This window comes from Cyanistes caeruleus, chromosome 3 (assembly GCF_971803275.1).
Source record: "Cyanistes caeruleus chromosome 3, bCyaCae1.hap1.1, whole genome shotgun sequence".
In the NCBI taxonomy this organism is placed as follows: Eukaryota; Metazoa; Chordata; class Aves; order Passeriformes; family Paridae; genus Cyanistes; species Cyanistes caeruleus.
Window position 1 is genome coordinate 71,324,477 of NC_141703.1, and position 17,289 is coordinate 71,341,765.

Here is a 17,289-nt window from a genome sequence, read left to right on the forward strand (position 1 = left end):
TTATATCTGGATAAATTGGTATAGACAGCCTTCCATTATCAATAATCAGTTCATTTTTTTCTGTGATGACTTAGTATTCTGGATAACTTCTCTGTAAGCTGATGATATTTCACAGCCTTTTGTATTTGGAGATCTGGACCGGAACATGAACCACTGGTAAAAATGTTATTTGAAGTTTAAATAGCTGTAAAATAATGCTTGTTGAGGTACTACGTGAAATGTTGACGTGAGATACTTGCAAATATGTCAGTGTATCCAAACTTTCCAAATTACTTTTGTTCAGTTGTCTATGTGAATAAATAGGTTTTCTGGGAAATCATACTAAAGACTGTAAACTTTTGAAAACAAATTTGAGTCAGTTTATTGGAGGTCTGGGGCATGGCTAGCTGTAACAGTAGTCCTGAAAAGGGCTGTGTGAGGTTATAGACTCACATTTTACAAGTTTTCTGTACCCACTACAGTCTAATTAGTATGACAAAAGGCAGATTAGGGCTATTCTTAAACAAAGAACAAAACCTCAGGGATTAAGAGACTTGCCTAGGGTCGCACAGGTGGTCTCTGCTTGAATTGAGAACGGAGCCTCAAGCTCTGAGTCCGAGCTTTGTGTCTTGATCACAGAGTGGGTCAGGACTAGGTGCTGGTGAATGATTTCTCTATCTTGGAAATAGAGAATCTGCAAAGAGCTCTTCTGAGTTCATTAACGTTTTGTTTGTGTGAAAATTATTGAGAGGATTGGCTCCTGTTGATGCGAGAGCTTTTGCATCCCTAAGTCTGGTTTCTAGAAGACTGGCACTTTTTGCTCATGAATCAGCTCTATTAATATCTGCACATACAGGCTCTTAAGAAAAAGCATCATTTAATAAGCAAAATATTTACTGACTTCTGTTGCTGTCACTGAATTTTTCAGTTGTTACTTGTCTAAATCATGCTTGATGACCAAGGATTTTATTTGTTTTGTGAGTTTTTTCTGTTGTGAGTTTGGAGGTTTTTGGGTTTTGTTTATTTTTAATTTGTTGAATTTTGTTTACACTCTTGAGAAATGTCATCTCACCGAGGGAGAGGAAAGGGATTTTGTGTTTGGGTCTTTCTGGCGTTGTGGGTTTTTTCCTTTGCATGCTTTTACTCTGCAGTTGAGCTCAAACCAGGATTGAGAGGATTTATAGCAAAATACAGGATTTTCTGTTTGTCTTGGCAGGTATGTTTTCTTTCTGCTGGTGCTCCCTATGTTCTGATTGTTTTGGGAACGACAGCACTGTGTACTGCGAAGAAGAGCAAGGATGTGCCTCCAGCACGCAGCTAATGAATGAGGCAATGCTGGCCTTTGCCGATGTTCACATGGGGCGGGTGCAGAAGCAGGGCTTATGGCTTTGATAAGAGGCTGATGTGTCCTCGTAAAGGAGAGAGAAATGGAGGAAAGGAAGCTTTAGAAAAGAGGAGACACAATAGAAAAATTTGAGTAAATAGGGTAAAAGAGAAATGAAAGCCCCACAGACACCAGTGTTTTTTTCAAAGTTTATTCTTAAAAAATCAAGAACTATTCAGATGTGATACTAACAAGGAAACAGGAAGAGGGAAAGCCTGTATTTCCCCAATTATTACTTCTTTCTGGATTGGTTTTTTTTTTTTTCCTTGAAGTCCTTGGTCATTTATGAGAGGTTGGACATACTAGTAGATCAAGTGGGAAGCCAGGCTTAGTGTAGTATCATAAAGTAGAAGATGGTAAAGTTGGGGCTGCTTCTTTTGTCAACCTCACCCTTTTTCCTTTCAGTTTTACTTCTCAGTGCTGCTTGCCCCACCCTCCTCTGATGGGGCACTCACATATTGCTCAATGACTTTTGCTGTCTGATGGACTCAGGCTTCTCTGTAATTCACTCCTAATATGTATTTACTGGGTTATGCCTCTTCTGTAACCCTAAATTATATTACTTACACACTGGCTGTGAACACTGAGGAGGACTGGTGTGGATAAGATGAAAGGAGACTCATGAGCTTGTCTATTGTTTTTCTCCCATGGAAACTGCCAGCATCATTCTGTCTCTGTGAAGATGTTCAGCACTGGCTTGTTTAGACCACTGTTGCTGTGTAGTTGTGATCCATCAAGTAAATTAGCTATTATGCTAATTGGAAAGGTGAAAGCAGCCAAATGTGTGTAAATTGAGGGAATGTTAGCATAGTGTAAAAATTTAGTGAACGTGTGTAACTGAAGGAACTGCAAAAGACTCAAGGCAGGTCTCCTTCAGAGGGCTTTTTTAAGTGTTTTGAAGTAGAAAAATCTGAATGAACACTTTCTAACTAGGTTATTTCTTCTTTTCACACATAACTTGCCTAGCGCTCTGTTTGCTCTGCAGAGCAGACCCTAGCAATACATAATTGCTACACCTAGCAATACATAAAGGATGTTGTAAAATAGCTTTTTGTTCGTTTAAAACCATTTTGCGTGTTCCTTCATGTTATCAAAACATGTTTTGCTTTAAACATTGATTTTCTAAACAATGGCTATATTATGCTGCTGCTGAATTGGACTGATTGTGTTTGCTTACCACATCCCTCAGATGCTCGGAAAGAGTGAAGTGCTTCTCTCGTGGTTCACTTTCATTTATGGCTGACTTGGATCTTATTATCTATCCCAAACATTTTTGTAGGTGGTGGGCTGTAATGCAGACTGGTTAGAGGGTGGTCACAAGACACTTGTTTTGTCACATGTAGTCAGAGTTGGTGGGTGAAGTCAGCTCGTTTCTTACAGGCGATCCTTTTGCTAAAACACTTGCAGATTTTGGTAGTGCAGTCTTGCACTGAGAAAAAGAGGAGGAAATTAACTTTGAGTTGTCTGCAGCTCCCAACTAAAGTGTAGTGACTGGTCTTAATAAAAAGAAACAACGAAAAAATCCTGATCAGGTTAGCTTTTTACTTCTATTCTGAAGACTACATTTTCTGAAAATCACAGTCCTGACTCTTCTGCTGAACCAGGAGTTTTCTGGATAATGACTTGTTTTATATATTTAGTGGGCTTGTGAATGAATGAGTGTTTTCATGCCTCAGGGTCTGCAAAATATGGAAAACTGATTTTGAGAGCTATGGAAGTAACTAGTTGTGTATTCTTTTCATAGCATCTAGTTGCAGAAGGTTGGGGTTTGGTTGTTGTTTTTTTTTTGATACAGTGTAATGTCTAGGATTTCTAAAATCCTGGCAAACAAATCAGTTTGTAATTTAGAATGAATAACTTCATGTTAGTAGTACAAATTATACTCCTTGCTGTTCCAGGAGACTGCAATGTCTCTTGTCAGTAGGGAGCTAGCTCTGATTTCCCCAAAGCACGGCCCTTATGAGAAGCACATGGTGGTTTGTTGTAATGCTCCCATCTGAAGAGTCTGTTGCATAAACAGAGAGAAGGTAATTCCATCTGCCTCCTCCAAAAGAAATCTCTACTGAAAATGCTAATGAATATCTCTCAAGCAATGGCAAGGTGATACCAACAGCAGTTCTGATTTCAAGCCACAGAAAAAGCTGAAGTATCAGCACTGAGGTACAACATTTGCATGTTAAACATGTAAAAGGCATTCCCATAAGAAAAGAGGCTTACCTGTCAAGAAAAGGAAAGCAAATTAAACAGGTTAGATCATTAGTTAGTTAACTATGTTTACGTGCCTCTCATGAATTTAAAAATACAGAAATTGAACCACTCTGCATACACTTAATTTTGTTGTAATCTCTCAGCACAAGCATGATTATTGTCATCTTAAAAGAGAACCTTTTTTGTTACTATAGATAATTAGAATTCCTTTTGAGGTGCTCCAACTGGATACAGATTACTGGAAAACTAAGTGCTCAGCTGAGGAGAAATAATTCTATGGTGCCTTGCACTGCATTGGTCATACTAGTTTATAGGGACAGGTGGACGTGTGCCTTTTATATGAAAATGCGATCTGCTCTCTTGGCAGTCCTCTAATGAAAAAATGAAAAAAACCAACAACCTGGTTTCTTGAGGAGTACCTTGTGTCTGCTCTTTCTTCTGTCATCAGGACTCCACCCTCTTCTCCCTCCCTGCCTTCTATCTGCGCTGCCCACCCCAGTCCTTGCATCTGCTAAACCATTCCTGACAGCTCTGCAATAGTTGGCATCTTTCCTTGATCCCTAATTACCATTTGGTCAAAAAGAAGTGTGATGCAGTGGCCAGTTTGGTGTTGCTTAGCTTGCTCAGGGGACTAGGCAGAAAACGAGCAGCTCTCTGCTCACAGAGAGTTTGGACTTGTCTCTTCTACTGTCCAACGGCTTTGATGAAACTTAGCAGTACATACTTTGTGTGAGACCTACCTTGAGCCTCAGCACTTGTCTGGTCCATGGGCAGGATGGTTTTGGAGTAGGGTAGAGAAGTGGCTTAGGGAGAGCAAGGAGCTGAGTGTCTGAGCTAAAGCAGGAACTCTTCCTGTGGTTTTACTTTCTTGTAGCCATGATCACTCACTGCTGCAGTGCTTCTGATTACCTTTTAGATGCAGACTATAAAGCTTTCCTTCTAGCTTTGAAAGGGCTTGGATAGCATGAATATTTAATATTATGGAAAATAACTTCTCTCAAATTTTTCTCTGGTAACAGCAGTAGGAGATTTCTGTATGCCTCTAGAGTTAGAACAGTGATCTAAATATCACTTTCATTTTTAATCAGGGGGTTTATGTTCCTTCATCACTTATGAGTCTCTGTTTTCCTAAAGACGCCGTGGATAAAAGCCAGAATTTCAAGCATATGTTTTCAGTAGACATTACTTTGAGGTCACTGACAGTACAGTGAACTTCAAGTTCTTCTGTCTGTTGAAATTTCAATAATTAAAAATTTGTTCTCTACTGGCTCATATTTTTATGAGTTAATGTAATATGCTCTTCATAATCAAAGAATTTACAGAGTTAAAAGATGGGTGTCAGAGCTGAGTTCTTGTATACCTGTGATAGTTGAAATACTAGGATGGCACTGGACCTGCTTTTACTCTTGGAACTCAAGACTGTGCCTGAAAATGGGAGTAAGATAGATTCTAATTGTCTGCCTAAAATTGTGCCTGTAAGTGCTGAGGGCTTGTGCCATTAATTTTTTACCCATTCAGTACATCACTGTTTGTTAAACAGTTTCCTGCAACTGGAAGAGTTTATGCTGGTTTAACAGGTACTTTCCTTACAAGTGTTACAAACTGTAGGTTCCTGAAACAGCTGTTATGGAGTTTTGATCTCAGTCATTAGCTTCTTCCAGCTGGTACATAATCTTCTTGTAATACGATAAGTATCCAATTTTTTCTCATTAGAATGTATGAAATGTAAGAGAAACATTCAGTAAGTTAAGTACAGACCACTTTTTTTTGTGCAAGCTGAATCTCCACCAAGGTTTGAATCAGATATGAAAGGGATAATGAGATTGCAACAAATACATTTGTTCTTTTAGCCACTTCCTCAATATTACCTCCTTCTGCTGTCACTAAACTGTTTTCTATGGGATGTGCTTTACTCCTCCTCTCCTGCATTTAGAAACAAAGAAGCCAGATTTTTTTCCATTCTTCTGCTTTCCTTCCTCCCAACAATCTTCAGTAGAGTACCTAATCTTTGACTGTCTTCCCTTATCTGTGCTAGAAGTTTCCCCTTTGCAGCATTTCAAGCCTCTGCTTTGCCTTTTTTCCCAAAAGACCAAATGGCTCACCTGTTCCTTTTTCAACTTTTCTTTTGACTCTTAAAATTGTCTTGTGAGATTATCAAAGACAAGTGGATCACAAGAACAGTGTGCTTTGCCTTTGCAGTTTCTGCAGCAGTCTCTCTCATGCTGTAGATGGTGCAGCATTGTCTTAAATACACACTGAGATGCACAAGTGAAATACCACACACAAAAGAATGCTGCTTTGAAACCCTCTCTCTGTAGATCATATGATTAAAATGGTTCCATGCTTCACATTTGTCTCCAGAGTTGGGAGATTTTTATGCATCTCTTGTGAAGTGCTAAGTACAGAGATAGCTGTTTGGTTGGGATTTTTTTCCTTTTTTTAAACCTTTTCGTGACAAAATATTTTAGAGCTTGAAGTAATTCATCTAGAATTAGGCAAGCTGCCAGTGCAGGGAGAATGAAACACAGATTAAATTTAAGTAGCCTTGAAAGAAACAGACATTTATTTGAGGAGACCTAAACAGATAGTTATTGTATGAGCTGGTTTGCAGTTGTGTGTGGTAGACTTAAAACTTATGTCAAGCACCTCATCTATTGCCTTGTCATGGGTGTGAATGGAGAGAACCTGTTATTGTACCATTCTTCATGACAAGTAGTCATTGCTTTTAGCTTTGTCAAGTTTGGATTAAAGAAGAGAGAGAAAGGAAGTGTATTTCCATGTATTCATATTGCTTTGCAGTTGAAGGTTTTCACGTCTGTTGGTTTGTGACCTGCAGATCTACCCTGACCATTGCAAAAGAGCCCAAAACTTGGAGCAGGGTTTGGTTTCTGTTCTGTTTTGAAAAATCCCATGTGACTAGAACTCAAGTGGGGGTTTTTTACAGTATCTGAAAAAGGATGCAAGGTATGCATAGAATTTTTGTGGGTATGTTTTGTGTGTGTTTATTTTTAATCTATTTAATCTGCTGCTCCTTAAGTTTCACGTTGGGGGAGTTTAAATAAGTGTATTTTTGAAAAGTTTGACTTCAGCTTTGTAATTGCAAACAGAGATGTTATGGCCTTGTTCCATGGAAGATACCTGCTAAGATAAAGCTAAAGCAGCAAGTGGCAGAGAGTAGGCTTGAACTTCTGTAATAATTCATAATTTAGACAAATTATAAATTTTGACAATGGAAAGCTTTAGGACCATTGACTACTAGATTCTGTTATTTTTTCTCTTTTGTGTGGGCATTTTCTGTTAACATCCTCAAAGCTGTAAATATCCAGTGTTTCTCACTACTTCCCACACTTGCAGAACCCTATTGCCAAGTTAAGAGTGGAAACGGGAATCTGTTTGTGAGCAGAAGCAATGGTCTGGGGAAGGTTTCAGGCACATGCAGAGCCTCAGGAGCTGTGCTTCCATGCCTCAGGATTTGTGGTAGTCTCCTACCACATGACAGCGCTCTCCTCTTGCTGCACGCCTTCTCTGGAAGTCTTGAGACTTCTCTCCAGTCTTTAGCTGATGCATGCCCTGGTCCCATCCCAAACGAGGTTATTGTGTATCCACTCAAGAGACAGCAGCTTTAAGGGTCTGGGCCAACTCGCACCTAGTTGGAGGAGTTTAGAAGCAATGACACTCCTGATCTAACTCCTACAGCTCACTGTGGTCACTGACTTTTGTGTTAAACCGGCAGCAGTCGTTTCTTGGACATCACAAACATTTGTTCCCACCAGAGTGCCCCACTCGAGTACTTCGCCTGCAAGCGAGGGTGTTGTTGCAACTGTGTTACGGTGTGTGTGATAGCCTAGGGAGATGAGGCAAGTTAATTCTCTTAGTAGGAACTATGCATGCATCAAGCCCTGCTTGTTTCTTGTTAGGCAGCGTGCCAGCCCTGCAGTGTTTTGCCCTGGGAGCCTTAATGCATCTCTGAGGGGCAGTAGGCAGGACTGTTCTCCCCTTGGAGACATTAGGATCTACAGTATTTCTTAGAGTCCTGATTTTATGCTTTCCAAGAACATGTGGTGAACTATAAGGAGGCAGGTGAGCTCTGAGGATTTATTTATTTATTTATTTATTTGCTGGAAGCAATAGTTACTGAATGAGAACTCTTGGATGATAGGTTCTGCTCTTTTGTGTGCTTGCCTCTCTGTTAGTTCTGGACTAGTATCGAAGACTTAGTCTAGATGTTCTGAATATCCAGAAGTCCCTTTGCAGTGGCTCACACAGTCTTTGTGCTGTTGTCACTTTTTCATATTCCTAAGGAATCTGGTACTTAAATGAGACCTGGTGCAACAAAATGGTGTCTTCTGTCCTTGTCCTCTATTCAAAACTTTGTCCTTTTTTTAGCAGTGTTTTTTTCCCCTCTGCAACACCAGGATCTTTTTTTATGTTCCTGGGGAGTTGCTGTTATTTCTTCCTTTTTGCAAAGAAACTAGAGGGTGTAGATTTAGCTACAGTCAAGCGTTCCCTCAGGATGTTTCAGTCTAAATAAGGTTTAATGTATAACATTTTGTTTCACCAAAAGAACAAGCAGCAAAGCCTCCAGCATCAAAAGATGGCATCATTTGTTATCAATCAACTTGATAAGCCATATATGAACAGATTCCCTAAATCACCATGAGAGGTCTTTAAGCCTTTGTTTGTTCCATAAATATTTTTATAATTAAAAAAAATACTAAATATTTATTAGTATTTACAAGTCCAGTTTATTGAAGACAGGAATTCCCCATCACTGCTCTCTCACAACTAATATACTTGTTTTTAAATTGTATGTTTTTCAATACAAAACTTCCTTGAAGGGCTGAGTCCAGGAGCTTGGCTTATTAATATCTTGATAGGAGTTAATGTAGATTACATTACTGCTACTCTTTTGTCAGTGCACTGCTGGCTGAAAATTAGCTCTTATCATAGGTAGCTCCATATTTAACCTCAGGTGGCAAATACCAGTCCTGGCCAACATTGCAAACTTAAAACTTCATTTAGGGAATCCAGTGACATAATGCATGAGCCTCCGGAGGTCAGCTTGCTGGGCAGTTCGATTTCTTCTGTTACTCAGTGGACTTGGTGATAGCAAAATCCTCCTCTCAGAAAACAGAGTGCCTAATACTTTCTAAGGAGATTTACAAGATCCTTATCCACAGAGTTTCACAAGGAGATTTTATCATCACATTTGGGGAAACACTTGTTGCAAGCAGGGCCAGTAAGTAAACAAGGAAACAACTGATTTTGGAAGAGTCTGAAGCCAAACATGGTGCCTGATTAGCAAAGCAGGTCCCTCCCCAGCTGCTGACTATTCTCACTGCTGGGTGAGGGTTCAGGTCTGCAGGTCACAGCAGCTCTGTCTGGGATTTTTGTTCTCCTGCCATCATATCTCACAGCTCTGTGGAATAGATAAAGACTTGGTTTTTTTCATCTGTCTGGTGTGGAAGTGAATGGATGTACTAGTAATGTCGTGAGTCTTAGTCAGCTTTAAGTGATCTTTATATTCAAGGAAGTTATTGAGTGGCAGCCACAAACTGCAAATTAGTGTTCTTTTAATCAAAAAGAATTGGTAACTTGTTAATTACTTGAAAAATACTGTTATGAAAATGTGTGTTGGTTGGGTGGGATTTTAGCTTGCTTTGGTTTTTACTTTAAATATACTGACAGTTTCTGATATTACCTGCAGAACACCTGATCTTGTGCAGGGTGTGGAAGACAGCGCTGTACAGCACAGTGTTTGTCAACACCAGCTGATTATCCTGATTGTCACTTCTATCTCTTACAAGTCTCCTAGTAGTGTCAGCTACAGAACTACTGGAATTATTCCTAACACAAAAAGTATTTTCACATGTGCAGATACTTGAGTGTAGTGTTACTATGAGCTTGATCTGGCCAGCCTGAGGATAAATACCGCTCCTTCAAGTGTAAATGTAATTAATTAATGGTGTGGACATTAGCGAGCTCTACTCAGATGCTTATGAGTTTCCATGCCTTTCTGTCAATTCCTTTTTTTTTTCCTATTCCCTGATGTGCCAGAGAGCACAGCTCACTGACTGATGCAAGTAAGAGGTCTCTTTGTCTTTCAAGAAGAAACCAGGCTTTCTTTTGGCTCTCTCTGATAGCTTAAAGGCAATATTGGAAGCAATTTATGCACAGCACTTCCATGCTACTGAGCAATAAAGCTGTTACTGTTATGATAAAGCAGAATTTTTGGTAAAGAATTTAATGAAGTCCAGTAATATGAATAAGCAGCTGAAGAAAGTGTGTGGAAGTAATTCTAGGCTTTAAAATTCATCAAAATGCAAATAGAATGAGCAGTGTCAATAGTGATTAAATAGCCGAAGAAAATCAAGTTACATTAGGGGGTTTTTGAGCAATTATGGTAAATTGAAAGTGAGTAGTGGTTCTTGGGGAATAAAGCTTTTCAGGGACAGCAAGCCGGGTACGTTGTTAGAGCTGAGTGCTACCTTCATATTTAGAAAAATCCTTTAGTTATTTGGCTGATACATCTTTTAATACTCTATAATTGGTGTGGATGCAAGTGTGGGACTGAGGTTGACCTGGCAACACTTTCTTCTGCATGCTGACCAAGCGTAAGTCTTGGTTTTTAAGTCTTTTAAAAAGTGCAGGCACCCTTGCTGAGACCATTAGGAGACCTTTGGTATAACTTTCAAAAATATTTTGTAGATGCAGAGGTAAGAAACCATCTCTAGGATTTTGTGGGTTCCAGAAGTCAGCTGCCTTTGTGGCTATGTTTTTGAACTGTGGAAGTGGTAGCACATAATTTACTGTTCCCACAATTCATGGCAGAAATCTTCCCAGTTGTCGTAGCTTGATTCATTGCTAAATGTAACTCAATACCCAAGAAGTCTCTTGCATTGCTTATGTTAATTTCTGCTGTAGACTTTGTATTTATGCAGATGCTCTCTGCATTGAGGCTGAAAAGACCTTGGCTAAATAAAATGCTGCTTCATTATTGTGATAAGAGAGTATTTGCTGGGCAGCAAGCCTCTGGCAGTTACTTGTTCTAGTGAAAGAATCATGTTCATATTTTTTAAACCATAAATCATAATGATAGCTGGTAACAAATAACAGAAACATTCTGCAGTGCAGCTTGAACTGCCTTGTTTGAACTATTCATTCATTTTGCCCATCCCTGTGATAAATGCTTCTTTGAATCCTGTAGCAATGGGCATTGCAATTATGAGCACAGGAAATGTGGTCATAAAACAGAGCATCCCCCTTTGTACCGTCTCTTTCCTGTCTGCATTTTCTTCCTCCTCCACATGCAGTACCTGCAGTGCCTTTGAAGGCATCATCTTGTGATCACTTGAAGTCACAAGGCAACTCTCTCAAGTGCTCTTGCTGAGCACAGGCTGTGTGAGGAGTTTGGGCTCTGGCTTGTGTGCTTTAAGGCATTGGTGGCCCTGGCAGCATTTTTTTTCCCCTCTCATGACTGTGCATGACTCAGGACAGTGAGAGGCCACTTGCTGTCATTCTCCCTTCACCCCTGCAATGCCCTGCTGTTTGGGGTCACAAAAAACTTGTAGTGTAGTAGCTACCAACTTCATTGGTAGTTCAGACATGAACCCAAAGTGTCTGCAAAGGTGAGTGCTCACTTTTGCTGTTTGTCTGCCATAGGAGAGTGGGTAGATGGTCAAGAGGGGTAACTTCATACACCCTGCAGCAAGAGTTGTCCACCACATGCCACACCTCTGAGACAAGCATCGTGTCAGACCTGGCTGATGGTGCAGCCATGCTGCAGACCAGCCCCAGGCAGTGCTGCTGCTGAGGCACATGGTGTGGCAATGTGACTCTTGGTGCTGGCTCAGCACGAAGGCCTGCTGAGCCACATCTCCTGCAGCACCATTCTAGAAAATGTTGCTTTCTGAATCCCCTGGCAGTGCACTGGGAGCAGAAGAACCTGTGTCCTGTTCCTGGATATCTGACACTGAAATACGTCAGTCTAGCACCATATGAAGATAAAACAATTCTCAGCTCATATGGCTCAAATTTCTGCAAAGAACATTCATGGTGGAAATTGAGTGTGTGATTCCTGGACACCCATAGTCTTTTAGCAAGGACCTGGCAGCATCTTTCTGCGTTGGCTTTTGGCTACATGATGCTGTCAACTCAGTCATCTTGAATCATTTTTCTAAAACAACTCCCAGCTGTTAAGGGAGGAGAGCACCTAGTGAGTGCCTGCCAGTTGGGAAATAAGAAATATCTCGGTGTGGGAAGGTCACAGAATTAAGGCTTTTAGAGAATAGTGCTAAGGTCTTTGTATTCTGTTGCTGCCCTGTTACAGAAGCCAAATGACTATTTGCTCAGGGAAATTTACTCATTTTCATGCTTGTATCAGTAAATAAATAGTGTTTCTACCAGCTTCTTGGGAGTGATTGAGGTCTACATTTGCAAATAGAAATTATATAACCATAAACCTAAGTTACACTTTCAATAAAATGCCATCTTCTGAACAAATTAAATATTGAGATGATGTCAGTGGTGCTTGCCTTTGCAGACAGGGCAGTGTCTGTGGGGGGTTTCTGTTGAATTTCAGTACTGGTAACTTCTGGAAATATATGAGTGTGTGTGTATATATATGTGTGTATGTGTGTTTATTTATTTATACCCTTTTCATTGAAAGCTAAGAGAAGTTAAGCCTGTGCATCTGGTGAAGGGATGCAATTGCACTTTTATCACTCCTTCTTCCCACCCTTAAGGAATGTCAGCCAAAATGTGAATGTTACTTTGAAATTTATGGAAAGGCTGGAATAACCGAAGTATGACTCCTGCTAAGAGCCATCGTGGGCGAGGATGGGGAAGTAAGCATAGCACTTCAGTAACAAGATCAGTTCTTGTCCTTTGCTATACTTCTATATTAGTTAGAGTTGAATTTCTTCCTCTGCAAGAAACATATCTAGCTATGGTTGGAACATGCCTTTTAGGGGAGTAGGAAGATGTTTTTGGCGGGGGAGGGGGGGGAGTTTATTCCAAGCTTGAAGGCAAATGTCTTGTCTTTTAGCATGCCTCTTGAAAGGTCTTGCGAGATCATAGGACCACTTTGCCTCAGAATAGAGAGATTTGGTTTTTTCCTATTATGCAGTGAGTTGGAAGATGCTTGAACACTTCATAGCAACCCTGAAAATAATCCTGAAACTAAAAGCAAACCATATTTTTCTTTCAGAGATGAGATATTCTGAGAGGTTTCCTTGAAGCAGCTTTAAGAATGCTCCAAAGCTTTCTGAAGTTGACATTTCTATCAGTTCACACTCCAAGAAGAATGCTTCCAACAAGTGACATTTTCCCCCAGTTTCATTTGTTATACAGCTAATGATATCCCTGTGTCTGCAGGATTGTTTCCTGTGATAAAACTGTAGGCTTCTGCCTCTTTCATTCTTGTGACATAGGTGAGATGAAAGATAACAGACAACAATGTGAGGAAGAGTTTCTAGGAAAGTGTAACCAACAACTGGGGTCATAAAGGAAAAAGTTCTTGTTGCCAGGGGTGATGCTATGTGTCTAAATCAAAGCTAAGACAATTTTTTTCCTCTGTGAAAATCAAATGTTTGTGATTTCTGTTTGTCCTCTTAAGTGGACAGTTATAAAGTAGATTTGAATCCAGCCTGATAAAGGCTGTATGCTGCATTTTGGAGGTAGTGTTCTGTAGAAAGTGATTCCACATACTTGAAATTGTGAGCTTCATCTTGCAGGGACCCCAAAACATTGTCCAGTGTGTAAGCAGCTCAGTGGACCAGCTGACAGCATGTTGCACCTGTACATCCCTGGGCAAGCTGCAGCAGCCTGAAGTTCAGTGTAGGCCTGTCTACCTCTCTTTACAAGCAGGTTGGCTGCACTCCTTCCTTATACTGATTTTGGAAACCCTGAGGTAGCCAAGATAAAGCTCTGCATTGCAGTCAGACAGACAGGGCTTGTTCACTTTGTTCAACATCCCTGGTGCTATAGCACTGAGAGGTGAATCCTTTGAAAGTCTGAGGCCATAGTGAGAGCTCCATGTGCCTGGGCATGCAAGTGCCTGCTTCTGAGCTCTTTTCACTGAAGTAAACTGCAGCTTTCACTGTCTGGTCATGTTTTATCCTTCCCTGGCAATATCTTTGTAGAACTTCTTAAGTCTTCTCGCAAAACCAGGAACTTAATACTAAGAAACAAATCCAAATAACATTTTTTCTTTTTGTAGCTGAGCAATAGACTGATATGGCAATATATTTTAAAATTCCTCAAAAGAGAAGCTGTTTTACACCAGTTATGTTTCTGAATCATGGACAGTTTGTGTTGATTGCAGTGCTTAAGGCACTAACATTTGCTGATGCATCTATCTAGTGTATAGTGCTGTTGCATCCTGAGGTTAACATATAAATCATAAGCAGTGTTTATTTTGTTTAAAAAAAAAATAAACCAATAAGCCAAAAGGCACTGCTGCCTTGGGATTTTTCCCCCATCCCATTCCTAAACAAGAAATCATGTTTCAAAAATGTTTGAAGTGAAAACAGTACTAATTTAGCAGAAGCTGGCAGCCATATCTAGACATCAGAAGCAGTGGAGGGGAAAAGTGATAGAGAGCAAACTTATAACTACAGGCCAGGGATGGGGCCCACAATGGCAATGTCATGTTCTGTGAGGTTTTTTTCCCCTGATATAGAGTTCAAAAGCAAGAATTGATTTATTGATGGTACAAAGCTTCTTGTTAGATGGTCTGCCTAGCAAATACTTAAATGTCTTTTTTACATAAAGATTGACTATTAACTTATGTGAAGAAAGGCTTCACTTTGGAGTATAAAGATCCTGTAAAACTGTTCATGTGCCATCTGCTGAGTGAATTTGGACTAGTAGGCTTCATTTAATCTGCTTGACAATGGGCATTAGAACAGTGAAAAGGATAGAAACAGTAACATTTAACTTGCATGAGCCTCTGAGACAGAAGAGAACAGGACAGCTTTTATTTCATCTGAGGATGTTAAGACAGGATGAGAATCACAAGCATTTCCATGTTGGCTTTTACCTCAAACTGCAGGTGTTTCTCGAATGAAAACTGTTCTACACAGTCCAATAACTGTGTTCTAACCTAAGGGACCTATGTGTGAAAGAGAAATCATCTTCCTGGTGCTGTGAAACTTAATTAATTTTTTGAAGGTTATTTAGGGCTCTTCTTGATGAAGTCCCACATGTGATAAAATACTATCCTTTTTTTTTTTTTTCATCTTGTCTTGTTCTTGCTTGTAAAACCTGTTCATTATTCTAAGTCTTCAAACATCAGATTTGGCTCACAGCTTTGTTTTGTGCTGACAGCAGAAATGAGGTTACAAATTAAGGAGTACATCAACCAGAATTACTTCCAAAAAGATTTCCTGAAGTTTTATAGATAACTATGTTGTCCCACCCCCAACAGAGGATGATTAAGAACTTTTTGTATTTCTTGTCCAAGGAAATAGATATTTATGAATGAATGTGTGCAAAGGTGTTTACTTAAATTATGAGAAGCCAAAGTCAAAGCTAAATATAAAGTACTTTTAGTATTTTTTTAAGTTAAACAAATATACTCTGTAAACTTATTTTACTTTCCACTTTTTAAATAATTTTTATCTTCTTGCATTGTTGAAAACATTTTAGCTGGAGAAATAACACATTAGTAAAATTTTAAGCAAAAACACTCAAAGGATTTGCTTTAAGAATAATTTGGCTTCTGAAGCGTGCAGTGGAATTTCAGGCAGAAACATGGGAGCAGGCTGTGCAAGTATGCATAACTAATGTGAAATGAAGCTGTTCTTTAGGATTGATCTCCTTGAGTTTGAAGCCAACATCGTTATGTTCACAATGGTAATTTCCTCCTCCTTTAGGTGGAAGGAACCAGAACCTTTTCCATTAACTTTGCAGAGGCTTCTGTGTATAGACAGAAGGTGGGCATTTAATGAAAAGGGAGGGGGGCAAGAAAGAAGAAAAAACCCTAAAACATGTCTGAACAAAAAGGGGTCATCTATACATTGAGGTGTCATCTCATTATGCCTCTTGTTGCCCATAAAAAGAGGCACAGGTGCATAATACAGTTGCAGACCCTTTCCCTTGTAGGTATCTACAGAAAAATGACAAATGCCACCTCTGTAACAAAGCAGCCCTTCCAGAGGAAGTCTGCAATACACACTCAAGCCCTTCAGATTTAAGAGTCTAGTGTGCATCTGGGAAAAGCTCTTTTGAATTTTTGCACAGGTTAATGACAGTAGAAATGTCAGAGCTGGGAGAGGGGAAGCAATGTGTACCAAGATAAACTGCAGGAGGCACAGCGTGCTCTGATAGGATTTTGCTCATGCTGGGGACCAGAAACTTTAATTTACTGTGTAAGATGGAATCAGGAAAGATCCTTTCCTCACTGAGTTTCAGTAAGTCAGTGTCCAAGGAAGAGATCCAGCGAGGGAAGGGATATGAACACAGCAACTAACAAGTACAGCAGCTCTCCGTTCAGCATCATCCTTGAACTGATAAACTGAGAGTGAAGGTTTTGGAGAAGCCTGAGGGCAGGAAGATGTACTAGTCAGGCAGTATACAAGGTAGATCTGAACAGTGGAATTTGCTGTTGGCGTAAAAAGAGATGAGGCTATAGGAGATAAGGAGGTGGGAGAGGTTTTAACTATGCCTGAAAAATTCAGGTCAGGGAGAAAAAAAGCACAAAATACTATGTGACAGGAAGAGAGAAGGGAGAGAAGAAATTAAGGAAGTAGGTTACGTGTAACAGTTGCACAGGGATTTTTGTTAGAACTTTTAATTTCATTTTCTGCTTTCCAGTGGTACACCTGTTGGCCTAGCTGTTGACTCAGAAAAATTAGTTAGGTGCATGTGTGAAGGGGAATATGCATAAATTCTGTCTAATTATTGTCTGTGGAGTGTGCTCACTTCATTAGCCTCAGGAAGTGCATCCCTTCAGCTCTTCCAGTAACTCACCAAGCATCAAGGGCTGGCAGGAGGAATATTGACTCCTGTTTTACCCTGGTGTCGGGTGGGGAGGCTCTGCTAACACCTGATGTATGCTTTGGAACAAGTCAACTACCTCATATATCTCGCTTTTAGCTAATTATTTAATTCTGTACAAATTTACCTAACTTTTTTTTTTTTTCTCTTCCAGTTACTATTTCTTCAACTGCTGAAAAAGGTAATTTTAATTTTTTTTTTTATGAAGACATGAATAGCTGCTTTGCATGCAAATCTAAGTGACATAGAATTGAAATGTACTCCTTTATGTGGAGCTCTGTGTAGTGAGTAGATTAGTGCTAAGAAACAAGGTAAATATTGTACAGTTGAGTCTGTTTTGTTTCTAATAGCACAAACTTGGGATGATGACAAGACCTGTGACTAATGCAAGTAATGCAACTATGATTTAAGTTTGCATTTATTTTTAAATGGGTCCCTACTAAGAAAAAGGAGAAGAGAGAAGGAACTGCAGCACATGCACAATTCTGATTTCTGTTTAGGCCTATGACCTGAAAGATTTCTGGAAGAGGATGAGTTGTTGTTGTACTGCTTAGTATTTTCCAAACAGATTACCAAGTTCCTCAGAACACAATTCTTAAGGAGTAGTTAAAATTGTGCAAAACACAACCATTTCTAAAGTGGCTACACATTATAAGCTTAAATTTCCAGGTAGTGTTTGAGGCCTTGTTTTGAGAAGTTTTAATCTTCATATTGGCTTT

At 39.7% G+C, this 17,289-nt stretch overlaps 1 protein-coding gene across 7 annotated transcripts in view; it reads left to right on the top strand.

Moving 5' to 3' along the window:
* Nucleotides 1-17,289, top strand: part of ZDHHC20 (zDHHC palmitoyltransferase 20) — a 49,290-nt gene that overhangs the window by 1,338 nt on the left and 30,663 nt on the right. For all 7 annotated transcript variants that reach the window (XM_086881876.1, XM_086881877.1, XM_086881878.1 and 4 more), the window contains exon 2: nt 16,725-16,751. In XM_086881876.1, coding sequence (XP_086738002.1) covers nt 16,725-16,751 — 27 coding nt within the window. The remainder of the gene's footprint in view (nt 1-16,724; nt 16,752-17,289) is intronic.